Raw genomic sequence first — 18,577 nt, 5'->3', positions numbered from 1 at the left:
TTTATGTTTTTGCAATCGATTGATTATCGTATGTGGATGCTTGTTATGGATGGTTATACACCTCCGTCTCATAAAACTAATTATATTACTACTGTACTTCCTTTTACTGAATGGACTCTTGATGATAGAGATTAGCTCAACTAAATGCAAGATGTTTTAATTGTTTTTTTTGTATTTTAAAATCAGAATATTATATGTGTGTTTCAACTTGTGCTACTGGTAAAGAAATTTGGGATAGATTGTGTATTACTTATGTAGGAACCAACGAAGTTAAACAATCTAGGTTGAATATTTTATTACATGACTACGAACTTTTTCGTATGAAATCTAATGAATCGATTTCTGACATGTATACTAGGTTTACTCAAATTATCACCTCATTGCATGCTTTAGGAAGAGAAATAACAAACTATGAAAGAGTGAATAAAATTTTGAGATGCTTGTCTTCTTCTTTTGATGCTAAGATCACTGCAATTACAAAATCTAAGGATTTGAATACTTATTCTGTTGATAACTTACTTGGATCACTCATTGCTTACGAGCAAGGAGTGAACCAAAGACAACTTGATACAGGTGAGCAGAAGAACGAGAAAACTATGACACTGAAGGCCAACAACACGGACACTGATTCTTCTGGGTCTTAAAGTGATGATGTTGTCTTAATCACTAGGAAATTCAAAAGCTTTCTAAGGAAGAATCACAAATACCATAAAAAATGGAACAAAGGCAAGAGTAACAAAAATTATAAAAATTCTTTTGATGTTGTTTGTTTTGAATGCAAGAAGCCTGGACATGTCAAAACTGATTGTCCTACACTTAAGGATCACTCAAGTAAGGAGAAGGGTGAGGAGAAACCCAAGTTCAGAAAAGACAAGGACAAGAAGCGATTCCAAAAGACGTATTGGGCGGATTCTGTATCTGATTCATCTGAGATTAAAGCTGAAGAGCAGACAACAAATTTGTGCTTGATGGGTGATCATCTTGGTTAATCTGACCAAGAAGAGGTATGTGAACCAATCTATGATCAATTACTTGAAATGTGTGAGAACTTTCATGCATCATATAGAAAACTTAAGAAAACTCATGCTACCCTGAAATTAAAATTTTCAAATTTGCAAAAAGAGTATAAAATTTTAAGTAAAGATCACACTCAAATTGATAACAATCACATATCATTACTTGATGATTTTGATGAATTGATTAAAAAGTATTCTGAGTTGGTTATTGAGCATGATTCATTGAAAGCATCTTTCACCTCACTTGAATATGATTTTAAAACTCATATTAAAGAATCTGAACATAGGGAGCACTATTTGAATGTTGATAATGTGTTTTAGAAAGTGCTAACGCGAGGTTTAAAGCTGAATTGAATGTACTTAAGAGAAATAGGAATACATCCACACTTGATTTAAAGCTAAAACCTAGGAAGAGGCATTATAACCCGAAAAGATTAGTAAATCCTTTTTCTGGAGTTAGATGTTTTTCATGTGGCATGCTAGGGCACATTTCACACACTTGCACTGTTCACCATAGTACATATTGAGTGTGGAGACCCAAATTGCATAATTCACAGCATAAAACACATGCATTGCATTCTTCTTTTCATAAGAAGGTACCTAAACCTATTTGGGTTTCTAAATCTAACATTTGATGATTTTGTAGGTGTTGTCTCACCAAAGACCTCATGAGAGCATGTGGTATTTGGATAGAGGATGCTCACGACACATGACTGGAGATGCTGATCAATTTGTTACGCTGGAGACCAGGGCTGGAGGCAAGGTTACTCTTGGAGACAACACCGCCAGGAAAGTGATGGGCGCAAGTATAATCAGAAACTCCAAAAACGTTTTGATTGAAAATGTCTTTCTTGTAGATGGACTGAAACACAACTTGCTAAGCATCAGTCAGCTATATGATAAGGGCTTCATCATAAAGTTTTGATAAATACATGTATTATTAACTTGAATAACAACACTATTTTGTAGGAAAAGCGGATTAACAATGATTACATGCTTGATTTAAATAATATTGAATGTGCTGATTCATTTTGTTTAAAAATTGTTGCCGATGGTTTTTGGTTGTGATACAGAAGGTTATGTCATGCCAGTATGAAAACCCTTAAGAGAGTGACTCAAAAAGACTTAGTTAAAGATGTCCCCAAGCTTAAGTTTTCCAAAGACTACCTGTGTGATGCCTGTCAACTAGAGAAGCGAGTCCATTCCTCTTTCCATTCCATTAAAGACATTAGCATCTCTAGACCTTTAAAACTCCTTCACATGGATTTGTTTGGACCCGTTAGCACTGTCAGCTTAGGAAAAAAGTCTATTGTTTTGTGATTGTCGATGACTACTCGAGGTTCACTTGGATTAAATTTTTGTCACATAAGAGCGAGTCTTTTGATGAGTTTAGATCATTCTCCACTTGGATTCAGAAAAAGTTAGGTTTTGAGATCTTGACCATCCATAGTGACCACGAGAGAGAGTTTGAAAATGAGAGATTTGGTGGCTTTTGTAAGGATAAGGGGATTATTCACAACTTCTTAGCTCCTAGGACTCCTCAGCAGAATGGGGTAGCTGAAAGGAAGAACATGACCTTAGTTGAGGCCGTTAGAGCCATACTTGTTGTGTATTAACTTCCAAAATACTTTTGGGCTGAAGCGGTAAACACAACTTGTTATGTGTTGAATAAGGTGAATGTTAGAGTCAAACCTGATGAGACACCCTATGAGATTCTTAAGGGTAGGACACCCAACCTTTCCCATCTTCATGTCTTTGATTGTAAGATTTTTATTCTTAACAATGAGAAGTCACACTTAGGAAAATTTGACACAAAATCTGATGGAGTGTTCTTAGGATATTCAAGTGTAGGGAAATTCTTTAGGGTGTTTAATAAGAGGGCATTGGTGGTGGAGGAGACTACTCATGTAGTGTTTGATGAATCTAATCATAAGGAGTTTAGAGTTGAGGATGAAGATGGTGTTGGAGAGATTATCCAAGGAGTTAAAAATTTGGGGAAGAGTGTAGAGCCCCAAAACACTGAAGGTGTAGGTGATATTACCCAAGGAGTAGAAAATGCAAATATGGAGGAAAGGATAGAACCTGCACACACCTTGCCTAGGGATTGGAGATATTCTTTGATTCTTTCAAAAGAACTGATCTTAAGAGACCCTTCTGAAGGTGTTAGAACTAGGCATGGACTTAGGAAGGAAGTAAACCACTCTGCCTTTATCTCAATGACTGAACCCACCAACATTAATCAAACCTTGTCTGATGAGTTTTGGATCTTAGTCATGCAAGAGGAATTAAACCAATTTGTCAGAAATGATGTTTGGGAGCTTGTAGAAAGATAAAGAGACAAAAAGACAAAGTGTAGTTGGAATCAAATTGATTTTTAAGAATAAAATGAATGATTTTGATGTGGTGGTTAGGAATAAGGCGAGATTGGTAGCTAAAGGATACAACCAAATATAAGTGATTGATTTTGAGGAGACCTTTGCCCCTATAGCTAGATTGGAAACCATTAGATTGCTACTAGCCTTTGCCTGTTATAAGATATTTAAGTTTTATCAAATGGACGTGAATAGTGCCTTTTTAAATGGGATAACAAAATATGATGTGTTTATAGAGTAACCCCAGGTTTTGAGAGTTCCTAATTTTTAAATCATATTTTCAAGTTAAAAAAAGCCTTATATAAATTAAAACAGGCACTAAGAGCTTGATATGAGAGGCTTAGCACTTTTTTACTAAAGAGGGATTTTGTTAAAGGAAGCGTAGACACCATCATTTTTCTGAGGAAAGTGAGAGATTAGTTATTCATTGTTCAGATTTATGTTGATGATATACTTTTTGGATCTTCTGATAAAAAACTATATGATGATTTTTCTAAAACAATGAGTAAAAATTTTGAGATGAATATGATAGAAAAGTTCTACTTTTTGTGGTTTAAGACAATTGGATGATGAAATCTTTTATAAATCAATCAAAATACATTAAGGATATCTTGAAGAAATATAAAATGAATAAAGCCAAACCAATAAATACTCCCATGATTTCTAATATTCAGATGGATAAGGACTCAAATGGAAAATCTGTTGATCAAAAGAAGTATAGAGGAATGATTGGATCTTTACTTTACCTAATTGCTAGTCAACCTGATATAATGTTTAGTGTTTGTCTCTGTGTTAGATTTCAAGCTGATCCTAAAGAATCCCACCTGACTACAGTTAAGAGAATCTTTAGATATCTTTTGGAGACCCAAAATTTAGGAATTTGGTATCCTAAGCACAACACTTCTTTTGAGATTATTGGATATTTTGATTCTGATTTTGCTAGATGTAAGGTGGATAGAAAAAGCACTTCCGGGACTTGCCAATTTATAAGACAGTCTTTAGTCTCATAGTCTAGTAGAAAATAAAACTCTGTTTCACTTTCCACTGCTGAAGCTGAGTACATTGCCTTAGGAAGTTGTGTGGCCCAAGTCCTTTGCTTGAAGCAATAAACTCTGGATTTAGGATTACCTATAGGCACAATTTTAATCCTTTGTGACAATACTAGTTCTATCCGCATCTCTAAGAATTATATCCAATATTCAAGAATCAAACACATTGACATAAGATATCATTTTATTAGAAACTATGTGACCAAAGGAGACATTGAGTTACACCATATAACAACTGAGAATCAATTGGCTGACATCTTTACTAAACCACTGACTTTTGACACTTTCAACATCTTAAGGATCAGATTGGGTGTGATTGATATAAATCAATGAACTTTGTGTTTACTGAATTCTGAATCTTTTATTTTGTTATTTTTTGTTGTTTGTTCCACTTTGTTTGTTTTACTTTTTACTAGCTTTTATTTTTTTTTATTTTATTTTTGTTCTTTTAATTTTTCTTTTTTTATGCTCATTGCTGAAATGATATTTTATGCCATATTTTTATTTTTTAAAAATTTGTAGTCAATGTTTTACATATCTAAATCAGTTAAAGGGAGAAACACCGTTGATTATTTCTCTTCTTCTAACCTCTTTTAGTGGTGTAATTTTCTTTTCTAAATAAAAGTCTATCTCAAATTAATAACTGGACTTTGCGATTAGGATATTTTTTTATCTTGCTACAGTAATTTATCTTATATTTATAATGTTTAAAGTCTTTATATTAATTTTAAGTTTTTTCATAATCTTGTCATTGCATTTATGATTTTGATTCTGTTTTGTGGTTTATTCTTCCTTATATTAATAAGTGAGTTTTTTTTTAATATCTGGAAGATATACTTACAACTGAGAGTATTTAAGAGTTTTGAAAAGAGATCTAGCTTGCATAAAACAAAAAAAAAATAGCCAATGAAGTCAAATCAAAAGATGCACAATGACGCCAAATTGAGAAATATACATAAAGTGTATAATAAAAAAATAAAAAAAATAAAAAAAAAGAAAAAAAAATACACAAAGGTTATAAAAAAAATAAAAAGATACGCAAAGTGCGTCAATCAATTGACAAGAGGCGTAAAATGAGCCCACCAAAAGCAAGTCCTCTTCTCTTTCAAACTTTTAAAACTTAAAAGAATTCATGTGTTACTTGATATTTTCAAAAACTTGATTTCGAATTTCACGATTTCGACAAATTACTTTGGTATATTATTTTATAAGATGTTTTTCTGAAACCAAGTTTTGAACGGATCTCTTTTTCTTATCCATTTGATTTTTCTGAGTTAGGTTTTTATTTTTAAAGACAATTTTACCCTTAGAGAAGTTCGAGCTAGGGTTAACATGATTAGATATTTTACCGTTTTCGAATTTCGACGATGTTAACTCATTGGTCTTACAAGTCTTTAAATTTAATCACATGGAGACTTTATCATATTCATACTTTGATAAAAAAAACTTTGATTTCGTTCTTTTTTTTCGTCTTCTATTTTGGTTTTTCTTTTCTGGTTTTTTTTTTCCTTTTTGTGATATCAAAAGGAGTAGTGTTTGAGTTGTTTCGTCCAAGGTTTTAACAGGCGAAATCGAGAATCGAGGCGTTTTTTCTAAGCGAGGCGAGGCGTAAGCCTCAAAATAATTAAAATAAATTATTATTTAATTAATTTGTTTAATTATTAATATTTTAAATTATATTAACTAAGTTAATCAATAATAACTTAGCTGCATCTACGGTTTGCCTTTCATCTTTTCTTTTCGTCCTTGCTGTTCGGCTTCGTTGCTTCACAGGAGGTGTGGAGATTGCACGCGTCGCTTCTTTGGCTCCTTCGTGGCTGTTCGACTTTGCTCCTTCGACAACTTTCCCTTTCCTGTCGGATCGTAAGCTACAACATTTTGATCGGAAGAAACAACGGGAGCTCGCTGACTGTGAAGGTAACTTTCTCGCTTTTGAGGCGCTGCCTCGATGCGCCTCGACGCCTCACGCGGTGAGGCGTACGCCTCCATGGAAAAAGGCGTAAGCCTCGCCCGATCGTTCGAGGCTTAAGCCTCAGTTCGCCCGACCTCCGGCTCGATTCGAGGAGCGCCTCGAGGCTTCCGCCTCGAACACCTTTTTAATCGATGGTTTCGTCATATTGTTTTAACTTTTGTTCGTGCTTTCTTTAGTTTTAATTGTTTAATTGTTTGTCATCATCAAAAAAGGGGAGATTGTTGTGAATCTAATTTCAGGGAATAGAATTTTGATGATAGCAAACACTTTTGTTTCTCTACAACTGCCTTGCCTAATAACGTTTCAGGTCCATAAGAACAAACTGTAAATTGAACCAGTTCAAGATTGGGTAGATTAGGATTGAGTCAGTTTGTAATGTACGACATGTGTCTTTTACTTTTTCTTGAGTCCTTTGTAACAATGTGAGTCTTGATGCTAACTAACCTTTCACACACACACTTGCGGGAACTTTTTTTTGATATTTTAGAGTTTGTTGTTTTCGATCACATCGACCAGGACGATTCAAAAATCGGCCTGGACGATTAGTTAGAAACAGAAACCCTAATTAGAGCATCCTGGTTAAGGCAGCCGTAATTAAGAGAACTGTCCTTGACGATATTAGTATCGGCTGAGATGATAGGCTCAAATCAGAAAGAATCTGCCGTCATATCTATTCAGGTATCTTTTATTTTTGGACATCGTCTTGGACGATATAGTGCAATTATGCCTAAATTTATCTGGTAATTATGGAAAGCAATTAAGGTTTGATTGCTCGATCATATCGTCATAGACGATCGCAGGATCGGCCGGGGCGATCAGTTCATAAACCTAAGTTCTTTCTGGACGATCAAACATCGGCCTAGTTCCATTCAGGGCAAATGCTCTGGACGATATGTACTGAATTGAACTAATCATCTGGGACGATTTGGAGATCGGCCTAGACGATCAAGTTATTTTTCCATCGTCCAAACATCCATTCAGAGCGATGCTCTGGACGATATTCGACGTTTTGTACTAATCGGCCCGAACGATCGTGAGATCGGCCTGGACGATCTAGCTATTTTTCTATCATTCAGACATCCATCCAGGGTGATTTTCTGGACGATATTCGTCGAGTTGAACTAATCGTACATGACGATGTACTATCGTCCTGGATGATATTTAACAATTAGTTGCTAATTAGGGCTAATTTTGAGCTATTGTTTAAAAGCTCTCTTGTTTACTCAAAGAGAGATCTTTTGCTGCTATCCTGACCTGAGAGAGCCAAGAGTAGAGGGAGAGAAAGGGAGAGAGAGAGAGGATCTTGTGTGGGGGAGTTTGTGAGGGGTTTCACAAGGGTTGCTTCAAGAAAGGATCCGTCGTCGTCCCTGGTTCCTTGGGGGTTCTAGAGAGGTCTACTTCAAGAACTAATCAAGGTTCTCTGCTTGCTTTAGGAGGAAGCAAAAGGAATTTGGTTCTCTGCCTGCTTTTGGAGGAAGCAAAAGGAGTTGGGTTCTCTGCCTCACCGTGGTTGGTGGAAAGGAGTTTTTATACGAGCTTCTCCGCTTTGTTGTGGGGGAAAAAGGAGAGATATTGTATTTAGTGCAATACTCGAAGGAGAGACCCCGAGGAAGTGGACGTGGGTCAGGTTGACTGAACCACTATAAAATCTTGTGTGTTCTTTCTTATTGTACTTCCACATTTAATTTCCGCACTTTGATTTTTGTGGTGAATCTTGGTTTGGCTGTGAGTGTGCTTTTGCTTAAAGAATTTTTTTTACATATCAATTCCCCCCCCCCCTCTTGGTTAGCCTTGGGACTAGTTCATTAGGGCTTAACATTTCTGTCGAACTTTCAAGATGAAGTTATGAGTGGCTCCACTATCCACCAAAACCACCATGGGTTGCTCCCCAACTTGCCTTCTTACCTTCATGGAGTGATATGGGGTAAATCCCACCACGGAGTTCAGAGATACCTCCACCACATCTAAATCTAATTTCTCTATCTCCTCCACAACCTTCTCCAGCTTGTCCCTACCCTCTTCCTCCCCTTCACAAACCATCAAGACCTGAAGGGCTCAATTTTTGCACCTGTGTCCTAGCCTAAATCGTTCCTCACACTTGAAGCATTATCCCCTTTGCTTGTCTATCCTGCACCTTTGCTTATGTGAGGTGCTTGAAGTTGCCTCCAGTATGACTCTAGTGCTCTTCTCCTTCGATGCTTCTCTTAAATGATATCGTCTGGGTTCTTAGTATCAGGGTCGTGGTGTTACTTCTATAAGCTCTTCCCATGGTGTTTCTTCGGCTGGCCTTCTCCCTTTGATATGTCTCTTCCACCCGTTGCGTCAGCTCTATTGTCTCTCTGAGTCCTCAAGGTCTCAACACCCTGAACTCTGCTCCTGTGTCTTTCTTAAGGCCCTTCGTGAAATTCCTTTCAATCCTTCTTCGAAGATCCCTCTCAGTCTCCCCGACAACAGCTCAAACTTCTCCAGATAATGTATTAATGCCCCTCCTGAGTTAGGTCATAGAACTGCTCGTGGAGGTCTCTTTTCTGAATGGCTCGAAAATATTCCAACAAACACTTTTTAAATTCTTCCCATGAGTAGATTGGATACCTAGCCTCCCTCATTTGAAACCAAGCTTGGGCTTTCCCTTCCAAATATAGACCCATCGCCATGAATTGTTACCCTTCCGTCAACCCATTAATAGCAAAGTAATGCTCCACTCGGTACACCCATCCCTGAGCATATTCTCCTTCGATCTCGTATCCATAGTTCAATAGTTTCTCCCACTGTGTATTGGTGGTGTAATTCTCTCCCTTTCTCCCTTGGAGGATTTGGACCCCATGGTTCGGCTCAACCATTACTTCCTCCCAACCACCTTCTTTCCTGTCTAGGTGGTCTCTAGAAGGGTTCAAATTCCCCTCTTGGAATAGCTAGTGAAGCCTTCGATTGCATTTCAATCTTCTTCATCATGTCTTCCATGTTTCCAAAGCGATTCTCCATGGATGAGAATCTCTCTTTCACTCCAGAAAATCTCTCCTCCATGATAACCTTGAGTTGTTCCATCTCACCTTCCAACACCTCCATCTTCTTCTCGGCCATAGGTCCTAAAACGTGCTTTGATACAAATTTGATACGCCTTGAGGATGAAATCAGAGAAAAAAGATCATAAAAACAGCAGAAATTGAGAAACGATGGTTGTTTTTGTATTAATTCTTCAACACCAAAGCAAGATATGATGATCTACAATTAGAGAGGTAGATCGTCTCTCCCACTTGACCTAGACGCCACTAAGAAGCCCTCAAGCGAAAAATACATAAAAACTACAACAAAATCCAAAGATACATGATGAAAATAAACCCTAGAATTAACCCTAATTAAACTCTCTTAATTCCCCCAAAAAAGCCCCCTTAATAAATTTTCCTCTCTTTTTCTATTTCAATATTCGAATTCTTTCCTTTAACATTTCCCTCCTTATTTTTTCTTCTATTTTATTTAATCAAAGCTTTGATGGCCCCCAGAAGGGGGCCGAAACTGCTGCATGTTCCGCCCAAGGGTTGTCTGCCCGATTCTGCTAGATTGGCCCCTGCTGGGCCGGCTGGGTGAGCTGGCTGCCTTCTCCCGTATCAGTATCCTCACGCGTACATGATTAAACCAACTGTTGTCAAGCAATCTGAAAAACTATCAGAAAGAATCCTTCTAAAATTTGACGAGCCTTCAGGTGCAGGTGTTTAGTGTTGCTGCACTTTAATATGGGCTTTAGATTGAGGAAATATTACAAAGCAGGTAAAATTTGATTATGCACGAAGGCATTGGATAAATTTCACCTCAAACTGAACTGAATGTTTCATGACTGTTTAAACTTGATTTTTTACTAGTTAATTAAAAATGCACTGCATGAATCCGGTACTAACTGATATATATATCTTTTTGAAATTCCATTAACTGTGTTGTCCAAGTAGATTTGAAATTTAGTATTAACTTTACCATTGATTTTGCTAAACTTATTATCTTGAACTTTGATTATTTTTGCAGGTTTACATGGTTGAGTTATATCAAGATACTCTTGTAGATCTTCTACTCCCAAAAAATGCCAAACGCTTAAAATTAAACATTAAAAAGAACTTAAAGGTGATTTCGATATTTTCTAATTGGGATGTTTCGTTTTATCTAAAATGTTTAATTCTATTTTTGTATTTAGAAATCAACAAATTTAACCTGGGCTTCGAATCAGCATAATTTTTATATCAATGAAATAGAAGCTCAAGTCATGGTGTTGTGATATATGTTTCTCATCTTTTTAATTTAGCACCTTGAGATATAGGTTTTGCTTTGCTACGGTAAAAGCCATACAAAATCAATTGTTATGTAAAATCTAAGTATTTATTTGGTTTGACGTAAAATTAGTGTAAAATAAACACATTTTGTATGCATTTTAACTTTATAAATGTTTGGTATATAGTAAAACTAATGCTAAGTAAATTTATTTTTTTTTGCATTCAGACGCCTGTATTTCACCTTCCTCAGTACTCTTGGTGTTTCTCCACAACTTTTAATTTCCTCATCATGATTGGCAGTCATTTATGATCACAACCACCCTTGGCAATCCTCTTCACCACAATCCTGACATTAAATTTCTCTCATGAATGGAGTGTGATGTTATCTGAGAGGTTGGCGTTTGAGAACAATATGGAGCTATGTTGAAAGCATTTTCTTCTATCTGCAAAACTATGCTAAAACCCAAGAAGAAACAATATCCATATTTTGAAGTTTATAGGTTTTGATTTGTTAAGAAAACTTTTTCTTTAGTTTCTTTAATTCAACTTTCTCGATGCATGCAATCTCCAAACTCTTCTCCCCGATGATGACCTTCCCACTAGATGTAAATCTAAGTGATAAATAACTCGATGCATTCATCGCAACCATGTCTGGTGTTCTCAAGATCAAAGGAAATCTGAGAAAATTCACTAGTCCTCTGGTTGGAGATTTTGTGTAGGTTGATCAATTGTAGATTTATGCTTATATGACAGCAACAACAACATTAAGCCTTTGTCCCACGGTCGGCTACATGAATCCTTTTTTGTCATTGTTCTGTTAAAAGTCAAATTCTTATTTAAATCTAATAAAGAAATATCATTTCTAATATTTTCTAACCAAGTCTTTTTAGGTCTACCTCCACCTTTCTTATACCTTAATTTTCCTAATCGGGTCATCAGAAAACCTCCGTTTAATGTGACCAAATCATCTAAGTTGACTCTCTCTAATCTTATCTTCCACTGGAGCTACTCCAACCTTATCATGTAGATTTATTCTTATCATTAGTTAAATTCTTATTTTAAGAAATGAGCTTTCCTTTTCATTTTAGTGGGTTTTTTATTTTAAATTGGCATTTAGGGGTCATTTGGTTGGATGAAAAAAAAAAGAAGAGTAAAATAAAATACAATGTAAAAGGAATGAAGGGTATTTTAAATGTTGAGTTGTTTGGATGATTACTAAATAAATACAAGTGATTCCCTTTTTTGCTAGGGTTGAAGAAAAATGAATGCAATATAAAGTCCAATGATGGTGGTGGCCGGCGGGGGGTGACAAGTGCAATAGAGGGAATAAGCAATGGATGGCAGTGGTGGCAGCAGACAGCGATAGGTATGGCAGTTATGATGGCTGCCGGTAGTGGTGGCAGCAAGCAGCGAGTAGCCAACGACCAGTGGTGGGTGGTGGTGGTTGGCAGCAAATACAATGGCTTGCGGTAATAGATGATTTATAGTTTAGGTAGAAGTTGGTCAAATCTAATGATTTTCAAATATATCAAAATTGAACTAGAGAGTGAATTCCAAAATTTTAAAATTTTACTTTACATTTCTTTCACTTAATACCAAACACCAATATTTTTCAAATCCCTTCATTTGGAACTTTACACCCCATTTACATAAAACCAAACATCCTCTCAATTGAATGGAAAAAATAGTTTCTTTGAAATATAATTTACAACAAAAAACTCAAAAGTAAATAGAATATGCTACCTTTATTTTTCCTTGATTTTGTAAATACATGAAATTTAGTAACATGTAATTAAACATTAGTTTTGAGTAAACAAATGATCATGACATGCAAGGCTGCTGCACCTATGCTCGAGTCTAGTGTTAAATAGGTTAAAGGTTTCCACATCATGAACGGATGTGGGCAAAAAACTAGTTTATAGAACTAAAATTAGGATAGCAACATAGAATATAAGTTCCCTTACAAGCAAATTCATGTAATTAATAGATATTATGATTTATAGGAAGACAAAAGTTATTTACTTTTAGGAAATTAAATGGGTTGGAGTGAAGGCTTAGTAGATTAATAGTTTAGAATTTAAACTATGTTATTCTGGTAGGAGCGTACTAGAAATTGTGTAGGTGTTTTTATAGATAAGAGTTTGAAAGATAATGTTGTAAAAATTAATATAATTGAAAATAAAATTATAACTTTAAAGATTGTTATTGATACTAAGATTATTAATATTATAAGCGCTTATGCTCCTCAAGTAAGTTTGAATATGTGCTCAAAATTAAAATTTTGGAATGATCTAGATGAATTAATACAAAAGATACCTCTCAAAAAAAGAGTTTTTATTAGAGGAGATTTAAATGAATATGTTGGTAGAGAGGTAGATGATTTTAAAAGTCTTCATGTTTGTTATGGCTTTGGAGCGACTAATGATGTAGTAAGATCATATTAGATTTTTCTTTAACTTATGATTTTATAAATTTTAAAACCTTATCTAAGTAAAGTGATTAGCATTTCATCACTTATAAGAATGGATATAGTAAAACTCAGAATGATTTTTTTTAAGAAAAATATGTAGTTTAGATTGCAAAGATTGTAAAGTTATTCCGAGTGAAAGTTTATGTACTCAGCATCGCTTATTAATTTGGAACTTTAAGATGAAGTGGAAGAAAATACAAAATAAAGTAAATCTTTGTTCTAGGATTATATAGGGGCATTTAAAGAATATTAACAAAAATATTTTTAAGAGTAATATTCTAGATCTTAAGATATTGTATGTGCATGGGGAAGCTAATGTTATATAGGAAAAGTAGCTAGTGATATCAAGAATGTTGCAAAAGATATGCTTCGAGTATCTGAAAGAAAAATTACTAATAGTAAAAATAGTTGGTGGTGGAATCAAAATGTATAAGAAAAGATAAAAAAGAAGAAGATTTGTTATAAAAATTACTTTAGCTATAAAATTTTTGATAATTGAAAAAGACATAAAGAGGCCCATAAGGACTAAGAAATCAATATGTGATGAAAAGATTTTAGCTTTTAATGATTTATATAATAAATTAGATGTTAAGGAGCGCGAAAGTTATATGTATAAGTTAGCTAAACAAAGAGATAAAAGTAGTAAAGATTTAGTTCAAGTAAAGCGTATTAAAGATGAATATCGAAAAATGATTTTATTAGAAGAGGATATTCAATAAAGGTGGATGATATGTATTGTTAAACTTTTCGATCAAGATTGTGAGAATGAGATTGAGTTTATTGACTTTAGCACCCTAAATAAAAATAAAGATTTTGTTTTTATCGGCATATTAGTAAAACCGAAGTTAAAGAAGCTTTAAAGAAAATGAACTGTGAAAAAATTGTTGGACCTAATGATATTCCAATAGAGGTGTTGAAATACTTAGAAGATGAAGAAATTTATTGGCTTACTAAACTTTTAAATATTATTTTGAAGTCTAAGTAGATACCAGATGAGTGGAGAATGAGTGTATTGATTCTTATTTTTAAGAATAATGATGATGCACAAGATTGTACGATTTTGTAGGGGAATTAAGTTAATGTGTCATACTTTAAAACTAGGGGAGAGAGTTATTGAGCAAAGGTTGCAGCGTGATACTAATGTTTCTCAAAATCAATTTGGATTCATGTCACGTAGGTCTACTATGGAAGCTATACATCTATTTAGAGGTTTGATGGAGAACTATAAAGAGGAGGAGGATCTATATATGATTTATATTGATTTAGAGAAAGCATATGATAAAGTTTCAAGAGAAGTTTTATGGAGAGTTCTACATAATAAAGTGGTTAATAATGCTTATATTTAAGTCATTAAGAATATTTATGCAAGAGCTGTTACTTGTGTTCAAACACAAGGTGTTTTGCCAAGTATTTTCTCATTTCAGTTGGATTACATCAATGATCAGCCTTAAGCCCATATCTTTTTGCTTTAGTCATGGATGTTCTCACTAGACATTTGCAAGAGGTTGTATCCTGGTATATGCTTTTTGCTGATGATATTCTTCTGTTCATAAGACTAGAGAGGGATTCAAAGGGAAACATGAATTATGGAGGTCAACCTTAGAGTCTAAAGGCTTTCATTTGAGTAGATTTAAAACTGAATATATGGAGTGTAAACATGACTCTCTCCCTCAACGCGGCAACACTCAAATTCAAACAAAATTTTAAATATTTCATTTTAAAATATGTTTTCATATTTTGGGTTTTTACACCTCTCTGTCTCCTATATTGCTAGCTAGCTCCTGCAGCCCAGCCGACTAGCAACCCACTTAGCTACCTCTCCTCTCTTCACATTTCTCTCGCCTTTTCTCCCTCAATTGACATCTACTTTCCCTCTACTATCCTTCATCCTGTTCATAGCTCCTTTACCTTTACCTACTTCGCATTTAGGCCCCAACCAATAGCCACTCATGCACCAACTCTCCTCTATCTTCGCACAAGCTTGCACAGCCAACTCACCTGGCCAACTAGTAGAAACCTCCAACAAGCCAACAAGAAGCGTCTAGGTTTTTATAGAGAAAATAGGTTAATTTTAGTGAATTTTTTTACCTTACAATTCGACATTTGTTTATGTTGGAAAGGTTTGGATTTGGGAGTTCGGAGGATAGGAATTATGGTTTTTGGCATACTTTTTCTTGAGATTAAATAGAGTAAGAATGTGTCAAGTGTACAAGGAAATTCAATAATCCTTGAAGAAGGATATCCCAGAAGAGAGATTCAGAGAGTAATTTCTATTTTCCAATAAAAATTATTACATCATCGGTAACCTAATTATTTAAAATCATAATACATATATATTAAAAAAGAAATTAATTCTATTTGGAGTGACTCATATTCTAATCTGGTAACTCATATTCAAACTTATGATTATTCAAATGGATAATTCAATCTAAAATGAAAATATATCCAGAGATCAAAAATATATCTAAATAATGAAATGGAACTAAATTTCATGAATCGGCTTGATTTTATACCCAGTCTTGTCCTTGTTTTGATTTTTATTTGATCATCATATACTTTATAAAAGCTAGAATATCTCTAATTTTTAAAGAACTTACTTTATTATATTGTATATTCTAGAGTTTTCTCAGTTAAAACATAGAAATCATAAAATTGTCATTTTTGGTTCCTAAGGCTTATGCTAGAACTGTTTGTTTCATCACCTGGAAAATATAATGTTGCATATTGAAAAAGACGTGAATGTGTCTTATTAGCATGCTAAACTTTCTTTTAGAAATTATGCGTATTTTCTGGTATTAACGGTCCCTTTGCCATTCAGGGAATGGTTTCCATAGAAAATATCACAATTCTCGAAGTTGCAAAATTTGAAGAATTAAGGATGGCCATTTTAAAGGGAGCTGAGCAACGACATATTGCAGGAAACAAAATTGATGGTGAAAGTTCAAGATCTCATTTAATAGTATCTATCATAATTGAAAGCACTAATCTTCAAAGTCAAACTCTTGCTAGTGGGAAGGTAAATGCACATTTATTTGAATTACAAAGAATATTTGGCTTGTTTTGAGGAAGTTAATTTTAAATGTTTACAGTGAATCGGATCTATTACCACAACAACCCAACCCACCCTTTAAGTTGCACCTCTTCTGAAAATATATTATTCATTGATTGAGAAGATCATAAAATGGCTCAGCTTTTGATTTACATAATGATTTATAAGTTAACTAACATTTTATATTCGCTAATTATAATTAGATTTTGAGAGTAAAATATGGCTAAAGGGTTGTTTGATTTTATGTTTTTTTTTAATTAAACAATGCTATGTTTCTATACTGATCAACGTTGACTAAGATCTCTCGTTTGCTTATCATTTATTTTAACCTTCAGGTAACCTAACGTCTAAATGACATCAGATTTAGCCAATATTTAGATGTCATAAAAAAGAATCCTAAATATCAGAAATAATTGTTTGATTTCATCTCTAATCAACAAATAATTATTGATGAAGTTAATCCGACTTCAGGCCTTCCAGAACGTTACTTTTATTCTTTATTGACGACATTTTTTGTTAGAAGTTATGAACTTTGTTTTATTTGAATTTCACAGCTTACCTTTGTAGATCTAGCTAGCTCAGAAAGGATAAAAAAGACAGGCTCTTCAGGAAATCAGTTGAAAGAAGCACAAAGCATCAACAAATCTCATTCTGCTTTTGGGGATGTGATCAGTGCTTTGTGTTCTGAGGCCCAACACATTCCTTATAGGAATCATAAGCTGACCATGCTTATGAGTGATGCTCTTGGGGGAAATGCCAAAACACTTATGTTTGTGAATGTATCTCCGGCAGAATCGCATTTGGATGAATCATATCATTCCCTCACGTAGGTTCTTTTGCAGCATTCATTTTTTCTTGCATCATTCCCTCACGTAGGTTCTTTTGCAGCATTCATTTTTTCTTGCATATTCTCTAATTAAATATTTTATAATCTTCTTTTCTAGGTAGTTATCATTTTTCGTCTATTGTTAGGAAAGCTATAATTTTGATTTTTTTCGGTTCTCCCTTCCCCTGACGAGTGAATGCCAAGAACCTGAAACTTTTATATTTTAGTCCCTTTGGATTGAAGGCTTCAGTGCTAAATTCTATTTTTTCATAAAAAGAAAAAGTTGTAGAAATTAAAAATGTGGAAAGATATCAATGGAAACAATCTTATCATATACTTTTGTAGGTGAAATTTGATTCGGGAACAAGTTGAAACTTTGCTGCATCTGTCTAGATTTTTTTTTTTTAATTTTAATTATTTTTTTTAATGCATCTGTCTAGAATATCTTCGCACTTGTATTTCCTCAATATGGCAAACTAAATTAGTGAATGTACTTAATTTAAAGCATGGTTCTCAACCCGATTTTGGTTTATTTATTTATTTATTTATTTTTAGTGTTTGCATGGTTTTTTTGAGGGATTTGAACCCTTAACCTGTTTGCTAGAGGACAACTATAAATAGCATTTGGCCGCTCGGCCATTTTGTTTTTGATGTGGGCAAAGTGCTGTTTGGAATTCCCAAAATGTTGTTTGGACTTCTATTAACCTCTGTATAAACAACACAAGAGGGAAGAAGCCAAAGAAAATCTAGCATGCATGCCTCTTATACCTCTTGGCCGTTGGATCTAGGAATCCCGCCAAATTACTGTGCACTCAGCGCCGCTCGCGTCGCTTCCCGCGATCCCTGCCGAAATTCTGCTCTCGATCGCTGTCCCGTTCTCGTCGTTAAATACCCAATCGAATGGAGCCTTCGGCTGATTCGCTCCTCCCACACGATCGAGCTCCAGTCACTACTTCTCCGCTTCCTCTTCCCGCACGAGACCTCTGCTTCTCTTCCTCCCTCTCGGTCGAGCCTCTTCTGCCGAAGATCCCACCTGCATATCGATCTCCCCTCTCCGACACCTTGCTTAGCCTCACGGTATTCCCGATCCAGAGAGAAACCGAGAGAGAGAGAGAGAGAGAGAGAGAGGTCTTCTTCTACCTGAAGCCGAATCCAGCGACCTTGCCGAACTCCCTCTCTGTCGCAAGCTACACCAAGGCTGACGCCTCTAAGACCCTTACCTGAAGCCGACGTCGTTCCTTCCTGTTCGGATCGAAAGTTCTGCCATTTTGATTGGAAGGAGAAACAGGAGCTCTTGTTGTGAAGGTAACTTGCTCCCTTTCACACGCTCACTCGGCCAAATCCCGTGAACCCGCCGAGCCTAACCGAGAGAGAGAGGGAGGAGGAGAGATTAATTGATTTTAATTAAAATTAAAATTAATTGATTTTAATTAAAATTGATATTAATTAATTTTAATTAAAATTAATATTTATTAATTTTAATTATTTATTATTATAATTAATTAAAGTAATTTTAATTAAGTTTTTTTTATAATTAATTCAATTAATAATAATTAATTTTTAATTA

At 34.8% G+C, this 18,577-nt stretch overlaps 1 protein-coding gene across 6 annotated transcripts in view; it reads left to right on the top strand.

The window, feature by feature from the left end:
- LOC110093951 (kinesin-like protein KIN-14I) overlaps positions 1-18,577 on the top strand; it is a 111,676-nt gene that overhangs the window by 85,513 nt on the left and 7,586 nt on the right. For 5 of the 6 annotated variants that reach the window (XM_020819022.2, XM_020819019.2, XM_028701300.1 and 2 more), the window contains 3 exons: positions 10,424-10,519; positions 15,954-16,151; positions 16,739-17,010. In XM_020819022.2, coding sequence (XP_020674681.1) covers positions 10,424-10,519; positions 15,954-16,151; positions 16,739-17,010 — 566 coding nt within the window. The remainder of the gene's footprint in view (positions 1-10,423; positions 10,520-15,953; positions 16,152-16,738; positions 17,011-18,577) is intronic. The other variant, XM_020819024.2, reaches the window with a different exon arrangement.

The sequence above is a fragment of the Dendrobium catenatum genome, unplaced genomic scaffold, assembly GCF_001605985.2.
Source record: "Dendrobium catenatum unplaced genomic scaffold, ASM160598v2 fragScaff_scaffold_1674, whole genome shotgun sequence".
Lineage (NCBI taxonomy): Eukaryota > Viridiplantae > Streptophyta > Magnoliopsida > Asparagales > Orchidaceae > Dendrobium > Dendrobium catenatum.
This window is presented reverse-complemented; position numbering and strand designations above follow the sequence as displayed.